Source organism: Pristiophorus japonicus, chromosome 18, assembly GCF_044704955.1.
Source record: "Pristiophorus japonicus isolate sPriJap1 chromosome 18, sPriJap1.hap1, whole genome shotgun sequence".
NCBI lineage: Eukaryota > Metazoa > Chordata > Chondrichthyes > Pristiophoridae > Pristiophorus > Pristiophorus japonicus.
This window is the reverse complement of record NC_091994.1, coordinates 5,586,650-5,604,227: the sequence shown is the minus strand read 5'-3', so window position 1 is coordinate 5,604,227 and position 17,578 is coordinate 5,586,650. Positions and strand designations below refer to the sequence as shown.

At 54.8% G+C, this 17,578-nt stretch overlaps 2 protein-coding genes across 2 annotated transcripts in view; both read right to left on the bottom strand.

Moving 5' to 3' along the window:
- Positions 1 to 5,674, bottom strand: part of LOC139229379 (paired amphipathic helix protein Sin3b-like) — a 41,307-nt gene extending 35,633 nt beyond the window's left edge. Inside the window, exon 1 of the mRNA XM_070861078.1 lies at positions 5,577 to 5,674. The gene's annotated coding sequence lies outside the window, so the exon portion shown is untranslated. The remainder of the gene's footprint in view (positions 1 to 5,576) is intronic.
- Positions 5,675 to 12,938: 7,264 nt separating this feature from the next.
- Positions 12,939 to 17,578, bottom strand: part of LOC139229378 (ubiquitin-conjugating enzyme E2 R2-like) — a 6,676-nt gene continuing 2,036 nt past the window's right edge. The window contains exons 2-3 of the mRNA XM_070861077.1: positions 16,060 to 16,194; positions 12,939 to 13,605 (exon numbers count right to left, since the gene is read on the bottom strand). Coding sequence (XP_070717178.1) covers positions 13,383 to 13,605; positions 16,060 to 16,194 — 358 coding nt within the window. The 3' untranslated portion in view covers positions 12,939 to 13,382. The remainder of the gene's footprint in view (positions 13,606 to 16,059; positions 16,195 to 17,578) is intronic.

Genomic DNA, 17,578 nt, shown 5'->3' with positions numbered 1-17,578 from the left:
AGACTTCCAGTCACAAAAACATCCATCAACCATTACCCTTTGCTTCCTGCCTCTGAGCCAATTTTGGATCCAACTTGCCACTTTGCCCTGGATCTCATGGGCTTTTACTTTCGTGACCAGTCTGCCATGTGGGACCTTGTCAAAAGCTTTGCTAAAATCCATACACACATTATATGCACTACCCTCATCGACCCTCCTGGTTACCTCCTCGAAAAATTCATTCACGTTAGTCAGACACGACCTTCCCTTAATAAATCCGTGCTGACTGTCTTTGATTAATCCATGTCTTTCGAAATGAAGATTTATCCTATCCCTCAGAATTTTTTCCAATAATTTTCCCACCACCGAGGTAAGGCTGACTGGCCTGTAATTACTCGGTCTATCCCTTTCTCCCTTTTTAAACAAAGGTATCACGTTAGCAGTCCTCCAGCACCACACCTGTAGCCAGAGAGGACTGGAAAATGATGGTCAGAGACTCTGCTATTTCCTCTTTTGCTTCTCTTAATCCAGGGGGGAACCGGCCCTTCCAGCACTAAAGGGTCGGAGAATTTAAATTGTAGGTGAGTTACGCCCAAAACCACTTGTGTCGTGTTTCCCCCGATACTTTACACTGCTTTAAATTAAATTCCCCCGGATCAGACCCCATCCACAAACCTATCCCACCTACAAACCTGGCCCCGCCCACAAACCAGCACTGCACTAGTTCGGGAAAGCTCTTCCAATTCTCCTGGCACACTGGCGCTACCAGGTCATTTTAAAAGTTTCTTCATATCGAAAAGTACTTAATTTACTAAGAAACTGACTAGTGCACACCAGTGAAACTATTAAATGGTTCAAAATCGTGTGCGTCATTTTCTGTTATTTTAGATTGGGTTACTCAAAGGTGAAAGGGTGAAAGACTGGACACCACGAATAAAATGCTTATTTTTGGTGATAAACCCATTTTCAGCCGCATTTTCAGCAGATGGCAGCACTTTGATCAAAGACAGGGCTGGCATAAATGAGAGGTGGAGAAAACACTTCAGTAATCTTCTTAATCGACCTTCAACAGTGAATGAAGAAGCACTTGACTCCATACCCCAGCAACCTATCAAAGAAGATCTTGATCTTCCTCCCAGCATGGACGAAGTAAAGAAAGCCATCAACCAGATGAGTACACGAAAGGCTCCAGGAAAGGATGGAATCCCTGCCGAAATCTACAAGGCAGTAGTCCCAGCAACTCTCGAGGCCTTTCATGATATAATAACTAGCATCTGGGAAGATGAAGACATGCCACAGGACTTCCGTGACGCTATGATAGTTTCCCTCTACAAGAACAAGGGCAACAAAGCACTGTGGCAATTACAGGGGAATATCGCTTCTGTCCATTGCTGGGAAGATCATCACTCGCATAGTATTGAACCGACTCATAGCTAGTGTCTCAGAAGTAAATCTTCCAGAAACACAATGTGGCTTTCGACCTGGTCGGAGCACAGCGGACATGATCTTTGCACTCAGACAAGTGCAGGAGAAGTGCATTGAGCAGAACATGGACCTGTACGCTGTATTTATTGACCTCACCAAGGCCTTTGATACAGTCAACAGAGCATCGCTGTGGTCAATCTTGACAAAACTTGGGTGCCCAAGGAAGTTTGTCCACATCATCGAGCTGTTTCATGACAACATGACAGGTGAAGTGCTCTCAGACCGCACAACCATGGCCCCATTTGCCATCTCAAATGGAGTGAAACAAGGTTGTGTACTCGCTCCAGTTCTGTTCAATCTATTCTTTACCTGCGTCTTGAACTATGCCATAAAAGACTTGGAGTTTGGGGTCTACCTGAAATATCGATTAGATGGTTCACTGTTCGACCTCCGCTGCCTTGCTGCAAAGACCAAAGTACGGAAACGACTCACCCTAGAGGCACTTTTTGCTGACGACTGCTCCCTCATGGCACACAAGGAGAGTGACCGACAATTCATACTCAGCAAATTTGCTGAGGCAACAGAATTGTTTGGCCTAACCATCAGCCTCAGTAAAACCGAGGTTCTCTATCAGCCTGCCCCTGGCACCACAGCACCTGCCCCCACAGTCTCCATCGGCAGTATACAACTAAAGTCAGTGGACAGCTTCAAGTACCTTGGCAGCACCATATCAAGTGACGGGTCCTTGGACGAGGAGATTGATGCAAGGATCTGTAAAGCCAGCCAGGCACTTGGTCGCTTGCGCACTAAGGTGTTGAGTCACCACCACATCCGACTGTCAACTAAACTGTTGGTGTATAGAGCAGTCGTTCTCTCATCTCTCCTTTATGGATGTGAGACCTGGACACCTGACAGGCATCACATCAAAAAGTTGGAAGCTTTCCATATGCGCAGTCTCAGATCTATACTCCACATACGCTGGCAAGACCGGGTGTCAAACTTTGAGGTTCTGGAGAGAGCACAATCAACTAGCATCGAGGTGATGATCATGCGAGCCCAGTTCCGGTGGGCTGGACATGTCATCCGCATGGATGAGCCAAGGATCCCTCGTCAGCTTCTTCACGGCGAGCTCTGTGAAGGTCGAAGACACCAGGGGCGCCCCCGCAAGCGCTACAAAGATTGCATCGAGGCTAACCTCCAGTACTGTGGCATCCGACCAAAGGACCTCGAGAATACAGCAGCTAATAAAATCCAGTGGTGAACCCACACGAGGACTGCCTGCCAGACCTTCGAAGAAAGCCGATGTCAACGCCTGCGGGACACTAGAGATAGATGACATCAGGTGGCAGTACTGTCGGCATCAGGCACATCGAACTTCCCTTGTCCAACGTGCAAGAGACTATGTGCATCCAGAATTGGCCTATACAGCCACTGAAGACACGTGCCATTGATGATTAGCACATCAACGTCTTTGTTGGATATGACAGACTACCAAAATTTAAAAAAATCATACTGCACCAGGTCACCACTCTTAAATATATAAAGGACTACTTTTTAATGTCAAGGATAAATAAACAAATTACTTTTTATTGCGTTGTTCATTGAAGGTTTTACGTTTGCACCCCACCCTATCTCTGTAATCGCCTCCAGCCCAACAAACACCTGCGCCCCCCCCACCCCCCCCGGAGATGTCTGCCCTCCTCTAGCAACCCTGATTATAATCGCTCCATCATTGGTGCCTTCTGTTGCTTGGGGCCTAAGCTCTGGAACTCCTTGCCTAAACCTCTCCGCCTCTCTTTCCTCCTTCAAGACGGTGCTTAATACATACCTCTTTGACCAAGCTTTTGGTCACCTGCGCTAATTTCTACTTATTGGGCTCGGTGTCAATTTTTTTAAATCACATAATACTCCTCTGAAGCGCCTTGGGACGTTTCACTACGTTAAAGGCGCTATATAAATACAAGTTGTTGTTGTTTACAAATGAATTTTATCAGAAACTTGAACTGAACCAGGACAATTTCCAGCACAATTTCTCCCCCCCCCCCCCAATCATGACATGAATTAAGTCAGTTCCGAGAACCCACGGAATCACAAGGAGTTTCTACCTCCAGGGAGAATATCCCCAACTTCTCCAATCACAGTCACTGGCTGGCAAAGGCCTCAGTTTCAATGCCAAAGGTGAACAGCCTGTGACAATAGAGAGAGAGGCAGAGAGAGAGCGAGACAGAGACAGAGACAGAGACAGAGACAGAGAGAGAGAGACAGAGAGAGAGAGAGAGAGAGAGAGAGACAGAGAGAGAGAGAGAGAGAGAGAGAGAGAGAGAGAGAGAGAGAGAGAGAGAGAGACAGAGAGAGAGAGAGAGAGACAGAGAGAGAGAGAGAGAGAAAGCAGGAAGAAAGAAAGAAAGAAAGAATACTTAAGAATTTATCTTGAACCTCAGCCTTCCATTTATTAACTCCGAGCAAGGGCTCAGGGAAATCAAGTAAGCCAGTCAGCAGTCAGTGTTAAACTGAAACGGTGGCAACAGAGTCTGTAATACGGAGCGGGATTCATTCTTTCAGTGCTCACTTCAGAGACTAACACCCAATCCAGTGATCCCCACTTCTTCTTTTGTCTTAATTACTACAAAGGAATGTGAAAATACTTGGCAACAGTATTAAATCGATTAAAAACTGCTATAAATTCTCCTCTCCACCCCACCCCCAATAATTATTCTCTGGTTAACAGATTGATCTGAGCTAGCATCAAAACAATCTATATCAGTCACCAGAGGGAGTTTGGATCATCTGCAGAGAGTGACTCTCCCCTCCCCTCCCCACCCCTCCCCTCCCCTCTGTGGGAAAGGGTATCCCTAAATCAGTATCTATGGAGGGTCTCCGAGCGAGACCAACCCCCATAGCGAATGGTGGGTACGGACAGAGAGCAGGAATTAAATATAACTCACAGCTGCTCAGGACCAAACAGCAAAATGCTCTATTAATCCAGCTCATCAATCGAGCAACTTGCTCAATCGTTCAGGAAGGGAATAAGAACAGAATTTAACGGCAGAGATCCCGCAGCAGCTTTCCTTGCAGGGGATAATAAAATTAACACTGCCCGAAAATCAATGAGAGGCTGACTGGCTGAGCAGCAGCAGCTCGCACTCTGCGATGAGCTGGGATCCGGCTTGCCCGCTTCAGTCAGCACAGAACCTGATCAGCAGGGCCTGGACTTTCAGTAACACATCATCCAGCAAGGCACACCTCAGGCTTTCAACCTAAGGCAGTACAATGGGGAGAAAGGGGGGGCGTGATGGGGGGGGCGCGACGGGGGTGGAAGGGGGGGGGCGCGACGGGGGTGGAAGGGGGGGGCGCGACGGGGGTGGAAGGGGGGGCATGACGGGGTGGAAGGCGCGACGGGGTGGAAGGGGAGGGCGCGCGACGGGGAGGGGGTGAGAGGGGGAGGGGGCGGGGGTGGAAGGGGAGGGCGCGCGCGACGGGGTGGAAGGGGAGGGCGCGGCGACGGGGGTGGAAGGGGAGGGCGCGCGCGACGGGGTGGAAGGGGAGGGCGCGGCGACGGGGGTGGAAGGGGAGGGCGCGGCGACGGGGGTGGAAGGGGAGGGCGCGCGACGGGGAGGGGGTGAGAGGGGGAGGGGGCGGGGGTGAGAGGGCGGGGGTGAGAGGGGGAGGGGGCGGGGGTGAGAGGGGGAGGGGGCGGGGGTGAGAGGGCGGGGGTGAGAGGGGGAGGGGGCGGGGGTGAGAGGGGGAGGGGGCGGGGGTGAGAGGGCGGGGGTGAGAGGGGGAGGGGGCGGGGGTGAGAGGGGGAGGGGGCGAAGGGGGAGGGGGGGGAAGAGGGGCGACGGGGGTGGAAGTGGGGGGGGGCGGAAGAGGCGGGGGGGGGGAGAGACGGGGGGGGGGGGAGAGACGGGAGGGGGGGGGGGAGAGACGGGAGGGGGGGGGGGAGAGACGGGAGGGGGGGGGAAGGGTCGACGGGGGTGGAAGGGGAGGAAGTGGGGGGGCGAGTGGAAGGGGGAGGGGGGGTGACGGGTGACGAGGCAGGGGGGGTTGAAGGGGGGAGGGGAGGGGAGGGGAGGGGAGGGGCGCTGCCCGCCCGCCCGCCGGCCGCTCTGCCCCTTCCCCCCGCGGTGGACTCCCGGTGCCCGGTGCCCAGCCCCCGCGCCCCCCGCTCTCACCCGCCGCACCGGCCCGGGCCCCGCGCTCCGTCTCTCGGTTCCGGCTCCTCGGCCCCGGCGGCTCCGCGCTTCCGGTCCCGCGCTCAATCCCTCCTCCAGCCGCGCCTCCCGCCGGCCAATCAGAGCTCGGGAGGGCCGGGCGCCCCCAGACTGGGCTCGGGTGGCCGCGCGGGTCACGGCCCATGGTTCCGGGCTGGCTGTGTCACCATAAAATAATGTCATCAGCGCAGGCGGTCCCTGGAACCAGGAATGGGTGCACAGGTGTTTCAATGCAGGACTCACTGTTTCAGTCCTGAACTCCAAGTGAAGGGTGGAAGATGCCTGTGGGTGGATTTTTTTAACTTGTGGTGACCGTTGCACACCAGCCACCACACGGGCTTGACCGAGCTCGGTCTTGGTCCAGTGGCAAAGGTTACCCAAGGCGACAGGAGACCAGCTCTGCTGCACAGACCTAGTGCGCCCACATATCGCAGTGTGGGCTGGCCCGTGCTGCCCCTGGGCTCCATGCCCTAATTCATCGCACCTTCACCCAGGCTAGATACAGAGTAAGGCTCCCTCTACACTGTCCCATCAAACACTCCCAGGGCAGGTACAGCACGGGGTTAGATACAGAGTAAACCTCCCTCTACACTGTCCCATCAAACACTCCCAGGGCAGGTACAGGGGGTTAGATACAGAGTAAAGCTCCCTCAACACTGTCCCATCAAACACTCCCAGGGCAGGTACAGGGGGTTAGATACAGAGTAAAGCTCCCTCTACACTGTCCCATCAAACACTCCCAGGGCAGGTACAGGAAGGGGTTAGGTACAGAAAAAAAGACAGACTTGCCTTTATATATCGCCTTTCACAACCTCAGGACGTCTCAATGCGCTTTACAGCCAATGAAGTAATTTTTCGAGTGTGGTCACTGTTGTAATGTGGGAAACGTGGCAGCCAATTTGTACGCAGCAAGCTCCCACACACAGCATTCGTCAGATTTACTGTGCACTCGGTAGAACATAATAAGTACATAAGAAATAGGAGTAGGAGTCGGCCATTCGGCCCCTTGAGCCTGCTCCGTCATTCAATTAGATCATGGCTGATCTTCTACCTCAATTCCACTTTCCTGCACTGTCCCCAAATCACTTGATTCCCTTAATATCCCAAAATCTATCGATCTCTCTTGAATATCTTCTTCTTCGGCAGCCCCCCGGAGTCGAGGATGACTTGCTTCCACATTAAAATGAGTTCTAAGGTGACTGATGAGACCAATGCAGGTGGGGTAGACAGTGGTTGGAGGGACGGGTGAGTGGGGTGATTGATTTGTCGTGCGCTCCTTCCGCTGTTTGCGCTTGGCTTCTGCGTGCTCCCGGCGAAGAGACCCGAGGTGTTCGGCGACTTCTCGGATGCTTCTCCTCCACTTTGAGCGGTCTTGGGCCAGGGATTCCCAGGTGTCGGTGGGGTGGTTACATTTTTTCAAGGAGGCTTTGAGGGTGTCCTTGAAGTATTTTCTCTGCCCTCCTGGAGCTCGCCTGCCGTGACGTAGCTCGGAGTAGAGTGCTTGTTTCAGGAGTCCAGTATCGGGCATGTGGACAATGTGGCCCGTCCATCGGAGCTGATTGAGCGTAGTCAATGCCTCAATGCTGGGGATGTTGGCCTGAGAGAGAATGCTGACGTTGGTACATCTACCCTGCCAATGAATTTTCAGGATTTTGTAGAGGCAGCGTTGGTGGTACTTCTCCAGTGCTTTGAGGTACCTACTGTACATAGTCCATGTCTCTGAAGCATATAGGAGGGCGGGAATCACTACTGCTCTGTAGACCATGAGCTTGGTGCCAAGTTTGAGATCCTGGTCTTCGAACACTCTTCCTCAGGCAACCGAAGGCTGCACTGATGTACTGGAGGCAGTGTTGGACCTTGTCATCAATGTCTGCACTCGCTAACAGTAGGCTTCTGAGTTATGGAAAATGGTCCACATTGTCCAAGGTCTCGTCATGGATCTTGATAAGCAGGGAGCAGGGGCAGGTTGGGAGAGGACGTTTGTCTTACGGATGTTTAATGTAAGACCCAGATTCTCATACGCTTCAGTGAAGGTGTCAATGATGGTTTGGAGTTCGGCCTCCGAATGTACACAAATGCAGGAATCATCTCCTAATTGTAATTCAACGATAGAAATTGGGACGACCTTGGATCTGGCCTAGAGGTGGTGGAGGTTGAACAAATTCCTCCTTGTCCTGTAGATTAGCTCCACTCCAGCGGGGAGCTTGTTAAAGGTGAGATGAAGCATTGCAGCATGGAAGATTGAGGTGTTCTGTAATGGCTAGACAGCTCAGGGCTGGGGTCGTGGAGACGTTATCTCACTAACCGTCCATCAGAAGAGATTATGAAATATAGAAGGTAAATCATAATTGAGTGGCGGGCTGCCAGGAGCGATGTGGGACGGACAGCCTGGGTCTGAATGTACTGGGAAGGTCAAAACTGATGGTCACCGTATCTCACTTATGAGTAGAAAGACTTGCATTCCTGTAGCGCCGTCGGACATCTCAAAGCGCTTTACAGCCAATGAAGTACTTTTGAAGTGTAGTCACTGTTGTAATGTGGGAAATGCGGCAGCCAATTTGCACACAGCAAGCTCCCACAAACAGCAGTATGATAATGACCAGATAATGTGTTTTTTTGTTATGTTGATTGAGGGATAAATGTTGGCCCCAGGACACCGGGGAGAACTCCCCTGCTCTTCTTCAAAATAGCACCATGGGATTTTTTTAGGTCCACCTGAGAGAGCAGATGGGGCATCGGTTTAACATCTCATCTGAAAGACGGCACTTCCGACAGTACAGCGCTCCCTCAGCACTGCCCCTCCGACAGTGCGGCGCTCCCTCAGCACTGCCCCTCCGACAGTGCGGCGCTCCCTCAGTACCGCCCCTCCGACACTCCCTCTGTACTACCCTCCAACAGTGCAGCGCTCCCTCACTACCGCCCCTCCCTCTGTACTACCCCTCCAACAGTGCAGCGCTCCCTCAGTACTGCACTGGGAGTGTCAGCCTAGATTTTTGTGCCCAAGTCTCTGCAGTGTACTTTGAACCCACAACCTTCTGACTCAGAGCTGAGTGTGCTGCCCACTGAGCCCCAGCTGACACTATTAGTGGACAGAAGTTATTGCGCAGACTCGAAGGGAGATTAACCTGAGACTGTGAGAGCGCGGTAACGTAATGGCATTCCGTCAGGCGGGCGTAAATAAACATATAAAGGATTGGGACACTTGAACTCCTTTGGATCGAGTCTTGCTGAGGAGAGCATTAACAGTCCAGGCAACGTGGTTTCAATCTGCTGAGAGTCCCTGGTATACGAGTGTAATATTTTAATCAGTATCTAGACCTCATTAACACTCTATGTAAGGGGTTGTACTTCATTATCTCATTGACTTGATTTAATAAAGAGAATTAACCAGATGTTTATTCTGCTTCCTTGTCCACGAACCTGTATTTGAGATAAAGAATGTATGACAATCGTATAATACCCCCGCATAAGGGCAAGAGAGAATGTATAGAATCATAGAACAGTACAGCACAGGTGGAAACCATTCAGCCCATCGAGTCTGCGCCGGCTCTTTCAAAAAGCAATCCAGCCCGTCCCGCTCCCCCGCCCTGTCCCCATGGTCCTGCAATTCTTTCTCCTTCAGGCACTTCTACAATTCCCTTTTGAAAGCCACGATCGAGTCTGCCTCCACCAGCTCCTGACCAGTCGCTGCGTAAAGATTTCCTCGTGTTGCCTCTCGTCCCTTAGCCAATCACATTAAATCTGCACCCTCTGGTTATCAACCCTCCCGCCACTGGAAACACTTTCTCCTTATTTACTCTCTGAACCCTACATGATTTTGAACACCTCTATCAAATCTCCTCTTAGCCCACTTTGCTCCAAGGAGAACCACCTCAGCTTCTCCAGTCTCTGCACGTAACTGTATTCCATAATCCCCAAAACCTTTCTAGTAAATTTCTTCTGCACCCTCTCCAAGGCTTTCACATCCTTCCTAAAGTGCGGGGCCCAGAATTGGACACAATCCTCCAGTTGGGGCCGAACCAGTGCTTTATACAGGTTTAGCATAACTTCCTGGCATTTGTACTCTGTGCCTCTATTTATGAAGCCCAGCACCCCATGTGCCTTATTAATTGCTTTGCTAACGTGCCCTGCCACCTTCAACGATTTATGCACAAGCACCCCCAGTCTCTCTTTTCGTGCACCCCCTTTAAAACTGTACCATTGTGTGCATGGTCTCTCCTCATACTTCCCACCAAAATGTACAACAGTATCCTATAATACTCTACATAAGGCCAATAGGAGACGGTACTATGGGCAGCCTTTAAATTCTTTCAAATGATTTTACATTCGGGCACCATGAGACCCTGGGCACTGGGTCACCCCAGGCACCAGGAGATCTCGGGCACCCAGTCACCTCGGGCACCAGGAGACCCCCAGGCACTGGGTCAGCCTGGCCAATGATTGGAGAGTGATAATTGGCCTTAGCTAGTGACGGGATCTCAGGCAGGGTGCAGGCTCCTGATCGGTATCCAGCGACACTTACTGGCAAATCAGGCAAAGCGGATGTTGATCCAAGACAGGCTGTAATACTTTGCATAATTAGAACACTCACTCTCTGGGCTCATACACAAAGATTTCCACCTTGTGGTGATATACTGTAAGACGATCAGTGCCCATAGAACCCGTACCCCAGTGAGAGTCAGTGTGTGTGGGGCCCGTACCCCAGTGAGAGTCAGTGTGTGTGGGACCCGTACCCCAGTGAGAGTCAGTGTGTGTGGGACCCGTACCCCAGTGAGAGTCAGTGTGTGTGGGGCCCGTACCCCAGTGAGAGTCAGTGTGTGTGGGGCCCGTACCCCAGTGAGAGTCAGTGTGTGTGGGAGCCGTACCCCAGTGAGAGTCAGTGTGTGTGGGGCCCATACCCCAGTGAGAGTCAGTGTGTGTGGGGCCCATACCCCAGTGAGAGTCAGTGTGTGTGGGACCCGTACCCCAGTGAGAGTCAGTGTGTGTGGGGCCTGTACCCCAGTGAGAGTCAGTGTGTGTGGGACCCGTACCCCAGTGAGAGTCAGTGTGTATGGGACCCGTACCCCAGTGAGAGTCAGTGTGTGTGGGACCCGTACCCCAGTGAGAGTCAGTGTGTGTGGGACCCGTACCCCAGTGAGAGTCAGTGTGTGTGGGACCCGTACCCCAGTGAGAGTCAGTGTGTGTGGGACCCGTACCCCAGTGAGAGTCAGTGTGTGTGGAGAGGACAATGAAGACCAAGTATTGCTGTGGGATTTGAGCTTTTGCCCTGCAGTGTCCTCCCCTTGGTGTGGGCTGGTGCCTGTCCCTCAGAGGGTTAATGAGCTGCTGTGTGCAGGTATGCAATCCTGACATCAAATCCCCAAACACAGAGCGGGGCAAAGGGACGGGTGTTCCTGTCCACTCAGACCAGCGCCTGGGCCCAGTTGCTCAGGCAGCGGGAACAGCGAGACTGAAACAGGAACTGCCGCAAATAGCCTGCACCACCCCCCCCCCCCCACCCCCCCAGCAGACTGAGGCCCCGGAAGGAGGGGGCCCTCACCACGTGGGGGGCCAGTTAGAAACAGACGCACTGCGGCGGACACAACTCCCACAGGCTCCTCAAAAGTTCTTTATTCGATTTTAAAGAAAGAAAAAGATTCAAATTAAAATCCTGGGACACTTGCGGTGAGAACTGATAAGCGACTCTGCTGCCCGCCCCTCCGCACACAAACACACCCTGTACCCTGGAGACACACACACTGGAGACACACACACACACACACACCCTGGAGACACACACACACACACACACACACTGTACCCTGGAGACACACACACACTGTACCCTGGAGGCACACACACACTGTACCCTGGAGACACACACACACACACACCCTGTACACACTGTACCCTGGAGAGACACACACACACACACTGTACCCTGGAGACACACACACACACACTGTACCCTGGAGACACACACACACACACACACTGTACCCTGGAGACACACACACACACACACACTGTACCCTGGAGACACACACACACACCCTGTACCCTGGAGACACACACACACACCCTGTACCCTGGAGACACACACACACACACACTGTACCTTGGAGACACACACACACACACTGTACCCCCAGAGAGCGCCACACCTCACCAGCCTTCAGAAACCCCGTGACCATTGTGACACAGAGCAAGTCTGCGGCAGGTCAGGAATTGATTTGCGAATGGGCTGAGCCCTGTGCAGTGGGAGGCCACGAGTCCGCCTCACCCCAGCTGCAGAATCCGAGCCCGACGATGATTTCCGTCTCCCTGTGTGAGTGGGCCGAGCTGGGACAATCATTTAGAAAGTGTTTTGAGGCATAGAAGACCCCAAATCTTTGGCAGTTCTAAAAGCCGAGTGTGAATTACTGTAGAAACAGCCCGGGGCAGCGGGAAGGCCCCAGCCGTGAATGCCCCTCTGCTCACCAACCTGCAACGCGGAATTTCTCACCGGTGCGATGGGTTTTGAGCTTCACTGGGCCCAAAACGCAACCTTTATATTTAACCGTGCGCACATCCCAACCCCTCCCCAGCACCACACATACCCAATCCGCCGACCAGGGGCACTGTCACACTGGCAAACCGAGCGGGAGAGCAAGTGGCATCAAGCCCGGCGATCGCATCGACTGCAGCGAGATCTGTGTGGGGGGGGTGGGGGCCAGTCCGGGGGCTCTGGGTGGGGGCGAGGTTCCAGGAGGGGCGGGGGGGGGTATGAGATCAGCCCCTCCCCGGCAGTGAAACGAGGGTAGATTCGAGGTCAACATGTTTACCCAGAGGCTCAGCTGCCCATGGAAACACCAAGCAATCCGGGTCAGCAGCTTCATAAACCCCGGAGCCCGCAAACCCCCCAACCCTCCAGGGTCCGGCCCCCTCCGGGTCAGCCCCTCCCACCCCCAGGGTCCGGCCCCCTCTGGGTCAGCCCCTCCCACCCCCAGGGTCCGGCCCCCTCTGGGTCAGCCCCTCCCCCACAGGGTCCGGCCCCCTCCGGGTCAGCCCCTCCCCCACAGGGCCTGGCCCCCTCCGGGTCAGCCCGTTCCACCCCCAGGGTCTGACCCCCTCCGGGTCAGCCCCTCCCCCACAGGGTCTGGCCCCCTCCGGGTCAGCCCGTTCCACCCCCAGGGTCTGACCCCCTCCGGGTCAGCCCCTCCCTCACAGGGTCTGGCCCCCTCCGGGTCAGCCTCTCCTCCTCCCTCCTCCCTCCTCCCTCCTCCCTCCTCCCTCCTCCCTCCTCCCTCCTCCCTCCTCCCTCCTCCCCCCCCAGAGACCAAGAACGGGGCGGATGAGCAGGTAGAGAGTATCGCCAGAGACAATCTTTATCAGCATATTACATGGAGCGATGCAGCACCGCACCATAAATGTTTCAGCATCAGACTTCAAAAAAAAAAATCAATGACACAGCATCAGAAATAAGGAGAAGATTACAAGCCCCCCCACCCCCTCCCCTTCACACAGCCCCCCCCCCCCCGGCACAGCAGGAACAGAGCCTGTTGTGGACGGGTAGCATGGGAGCAACGTGGCTCCAAGCACAGGTACTGGGGGAGGGAGGCCGGGTGTCCCCTCGGGGAGGGGCGGGCGGGGCCCCGGGGGATTGGGTGGGGGGGGGGGGGGGGGGGATTGGGCGTCGCCCTGAGGAGGGGGGGGGGGGAGGAGATTGGGCGTCGCCCTGAGGGGGAGGGGGGGAAGAGGGGGTGTTTGGGGGCCAGGGGTCAGATAGCCCCTCCCAGCCGCCGTTGGTCACGATTCCTCGTTTCCCGAGTCGTCGTCGTCGTCGTAGTAGTCGCCGTCTCCGTCGTCGTCGTTGTCGTCCATGTCGTCGTCGTCGTACAGGTCGTCGTACAGCAGGTCGCAGCTGTTGTCGTGAGGTGGGGCCTTGGTCTTCACGCAGTATTCCGCCAGCGTGGTGGGCACCTTCACCCCGTCCTTGTCTGCCTCCGCCTTCGTCGCCAGAACCTGCTTCCTGCGGGAGAGAGAGAGAGAGAAAATCAAAGCCGCTTGCTGCATCACCGAGGGCAGAGACCATCCACACGTGGGGGGGAAGAGGCAGACTCAATCGCAGCCTCCAAAAGGGGAGTTGGATAAATACGTGAAGGAGGAGTGTGTGCAGGGCTGCGGGGAAAGGGACGGGGGAAGTGGGACTGGCTGAGGTGCTCTTGCAGAGAGCCGGCACGGGCTCGATGGGCCGAATGGCCTCCTTCTGTGCTGCAATCATTCCATGATTTCACGCACAGCCCAGAAACAGGCCATTGGGCCCCACCGCTCCGTGCCGGGGTCGATGCTCCACACCAGCCCCCTCCCCATCTCACCCCATCACCATAATCCCTCTATTCCTTTCTCCCTCATCCAGCTTCCCCTTAATTGCATCGCTACTATTGGCCTCAACCCCTCCCTGTGGCAGCGAGTTCCACATTCTCAGCCCTCTCTGGGTAAAGAAATTTCTCCTGAATTCCCCATTGGATTTATTCGTGACTGTCTGATATTGATGGCCCCGTGTTCTGGTCTCCCCCCACATCGCCCGTCTCCGCTCCACCTCAGCTCATCCGCTGCTGAAGCCCTCATCCATGCCTTTGTTACCTCTAGACTTGACTATTCCAACGCACTCTTGGCCAGCCCCCCACATTCTACTCTACGTAAACTAGAGATGATCCAAAACTCAGCTGCCCCTGTGTCCTAACTCGCACCAATTCCCGCTCACCCATCACCCCTGCACTCGCTGACTTAGCTCCCGGTTAGCCATGGAAATAGTGGATGCATTGGTTGTCATCTTTCAAAATTCTATAGATTATGGAACAGTTCCTGCAGATTGGAGGGTAGCAAATGTAACTCCACTATTTAAAAAAGGAAGGAGAGAGAAAAAGGGGAACTACAGATCGGTTAGCCTGACATCAGTAGTAGGGAAAATGTTAGAGTCTATTGTAAAGGATGTGATAACGGCACACTTAGATAATATCAACGGGATTAAACAAAGTCAACATGAATTTATGAAAGGAAAATCATGTTTGACAAACCTACTGGCGTTTTTTGAGGATGTAACTGATAGAATAGATAAGGGAGAACCAGTGGATGTAGTGTATTTGGATTTTCAGAAGGCCTTTGATAAAGTCCCAGATAAGAGGTTAATGTGCAAAATTAAAGCACATAGGATTGGGGGTAATGTATTGGCATGGATTGAAAATTAGTTAACTGACAGGAAACAGGGAGTAAGAGTAAACGTGTTTTTTTCGGGGTGGCAGGCAGTGACTAGTGGGGTACCACAGGGATCAGTGCTGGGGCCCCAGCTATTCACAATATATATATAAATGATTTAGATGAGGGAACCAAATGTAATATTTCCAAGTATGATGACGACACAAAGCTAGGTGGGATTGTGAGTTGTGAGGAGGATGCAAAGACGCTGCAAGGCGATTTAGATAGGTTGAGTGAGTGGACAAACACATGGCAGATGCAGTATAACGTGGATAAATGTGAAGTTATCCACTTTGGTAGGAAAAACATAAGGACAAAGTATTATTTAAATGGTAACGGATTGAGAAATGTCGATGTACAGAGGGACCTGGGTGTCCTTGTACACCAGTCATTGAAAGCAAACATGCCGGTGCAGCAAGCAGTTAGGGGCAAATGGTATGTTGGCCTTCATTGCAAGAGGATGAGAGTACAGGAGCAAGGATGTCTTACAGGGCTTTGGTGAGATCACACCTGGAGTATTGTGTGCAGTTTTGGTCTCCTTACCTAAGGAAGGATATACTTGCCTTAGAGGGAGTGCAGCGAAGGTTCACCAGACTGATTCCTGGGATGGCAGGACTGTTGTATGAGGAGAGATTGGGTCGACTAGGCCTGTATTCACTAGAGTTTAGAAGAATGAGAGGGGATCTCATTGAAATGTATAAAATTCTGATGGGGTTGGACAGACTGGATGCGGGGAGGATGTTTCCCCCGGGCTGGGAAGTCTAGAACAAGGGCTCACAGTCTCAGGATAAGGGGTAGGAAATTTAGGACTGAGATGAGAAGAAATGTTTTTACTCAGAGGGTGGTGAACCTGTGGAATTCTCTACCACAGAAGGCTGTGGAGGTCAAGTCACTGAATATATTTAAGAGGAAGATCGATAGATTTCTAGAAACAAAAGGCATCAAGTGGTATGGGGAAAAAGCAGGAATATGTTGCTGAGATAGAGGATCAGCGGGGTCATACTGAATGGTGCAGGCTCGAAGGGCCGAATGGCCTACTACTGCTCCTATTTTCTATGTTTCTGTGTGGCTCGGTGTCAAATTTTTTTCGCATAATACTCCTGTGGAACGTTTCACTGCATTAAGGGCGCTATATAAATACAAGTTGTTGTTGATATATAATCACGGCTCCCGAGACCCGGGAAGTACATGAATGGCATTTCAGAGATCGGAAGCAGTCCAGACTCACCTGATGATCTCTGCGTACTCTCTATCCTTTCCTTTGCTGTCGCGCCATTTCCGAAACATCACTGAAGCATCCACGTTGGCAGGAGAGAAGGTATTCGGCTCATTCAGCAGTGAGATGACACTGAGGAGAATCGTCCTACATTGGAAATCAGGAACCAGGTTACAGACGGGCAAACACCACGCCGGGCCGGGGGGGGGGGGGGGGGGGGGGGGGAAAGAGGGCAGCCGGGAGGGGGAGGGAGTGGCGGAAGGGGAGGGAGAGGGGGAGGGGGTGGCAGGGAGGAGAAGCGGGCGGCTGGGGTAGGGAGGGGGGCCAGGGGTGGGGGAGCAGGCTGAGGGGGGGGGGGGGGGGGGGGGAGAAAGAGGGCAGCCGGGAGGGGGAGGGGGTGGTGGAAGGGGAGGGGGAGGGAGTGGCGGAAGGGGAGGGGTAGGGAGTGGCGGAAGGGGAGGGGTAGGGGGAGGGGGTGGCAGGGAGGAGAAGCGGGCGGCTGGGGTAGGGAGGGGTCCAGGGGTGGGGGAGCAGGCTGAGGGGGGGGGGGGGGGGAAGAGGAAAGAGGGCAGCCGGGAGGGGGAGGTGGAAGGGGAGGGGGAGGGAGAGGGGGAGGGAGTGGCGGAAGGGGAGGGGGAGGCGGAAGGGGAGGGGGAGGGGGAGGGAGTGGCAGAAGGGGAGGGTGAGGGGGTGGGCAGGGAGGAGAAGCGGGCGGCTGGGGTAGGGAGGGGGGCAGGGGTGGGGGGGGAAAAGAGGGCAGCCGGGAGGGGGAGGGGGTGGCGGAAGGGGAGGGGGAGGGGGTGGCGGAAGGGGAGGGGGAGGGGTGGCGGAAGGGGAGGGGGAGGGGGTGGCGGAAGGGGAGGGGGAGGGGGTGGCGGAAGGGGAGGGGGAGGGGGTGGCGGAAGGGGAGGGGGAGGGAGTGGCGGAAGGGGAGGGGGAGGGAGTGGCGGAAGGGGAGGGGGAGGGAGTGGCGGAAGGGGAGGGGGAGGGAGTGGCGGAAGGGGAGGGGGAGGGAGTGGCGGAAGGGGAGGGGGAGGGAGTGGCGGAAGGGGAGGGGGAGGGAGTGGCGGAAGGGGAGGGGGAGGGAGTGGCGGAAGGGGAGGGGGAGGGAGTGGCGGAAGGGGAGGGGGAGGGAGTGGCGGAAGGGGAGGGGGAGGGAGTGGCGGAAGGGGAGGGGGAGGGAGTGGCGGAAGGGGAGGGGGAGGGAGTGGCGGAAGGGGAGGGGGAGGGAGTGGCGGAAGGGGAGGGGGAGGGAGTGGCGGAAGGGGAGGGGGAGGGAGTGGCGGAAGGGGAGGGGGAGGGAGTGGCGGAAGGGGAGGGGGAGGGAGTGGCGGAAGGGGAGGGGGAGGGAGTGGCGGGAAGGGGAGGGGGAGGGAGTGGCGGAAGGGGAGGGGGAGGGAGTGGCGGAAGGGGAGGGGGAGGGAGTGGCGGAAGGGGAGGGGAGGGAGTGGCGGAAGGGGAGGGGGAGGGAGTGGCGGAAGGGGAGGGGGAGGGAGTGGCGGAAGGGGAGGGGGGAGGGAGTGGCGGAAGG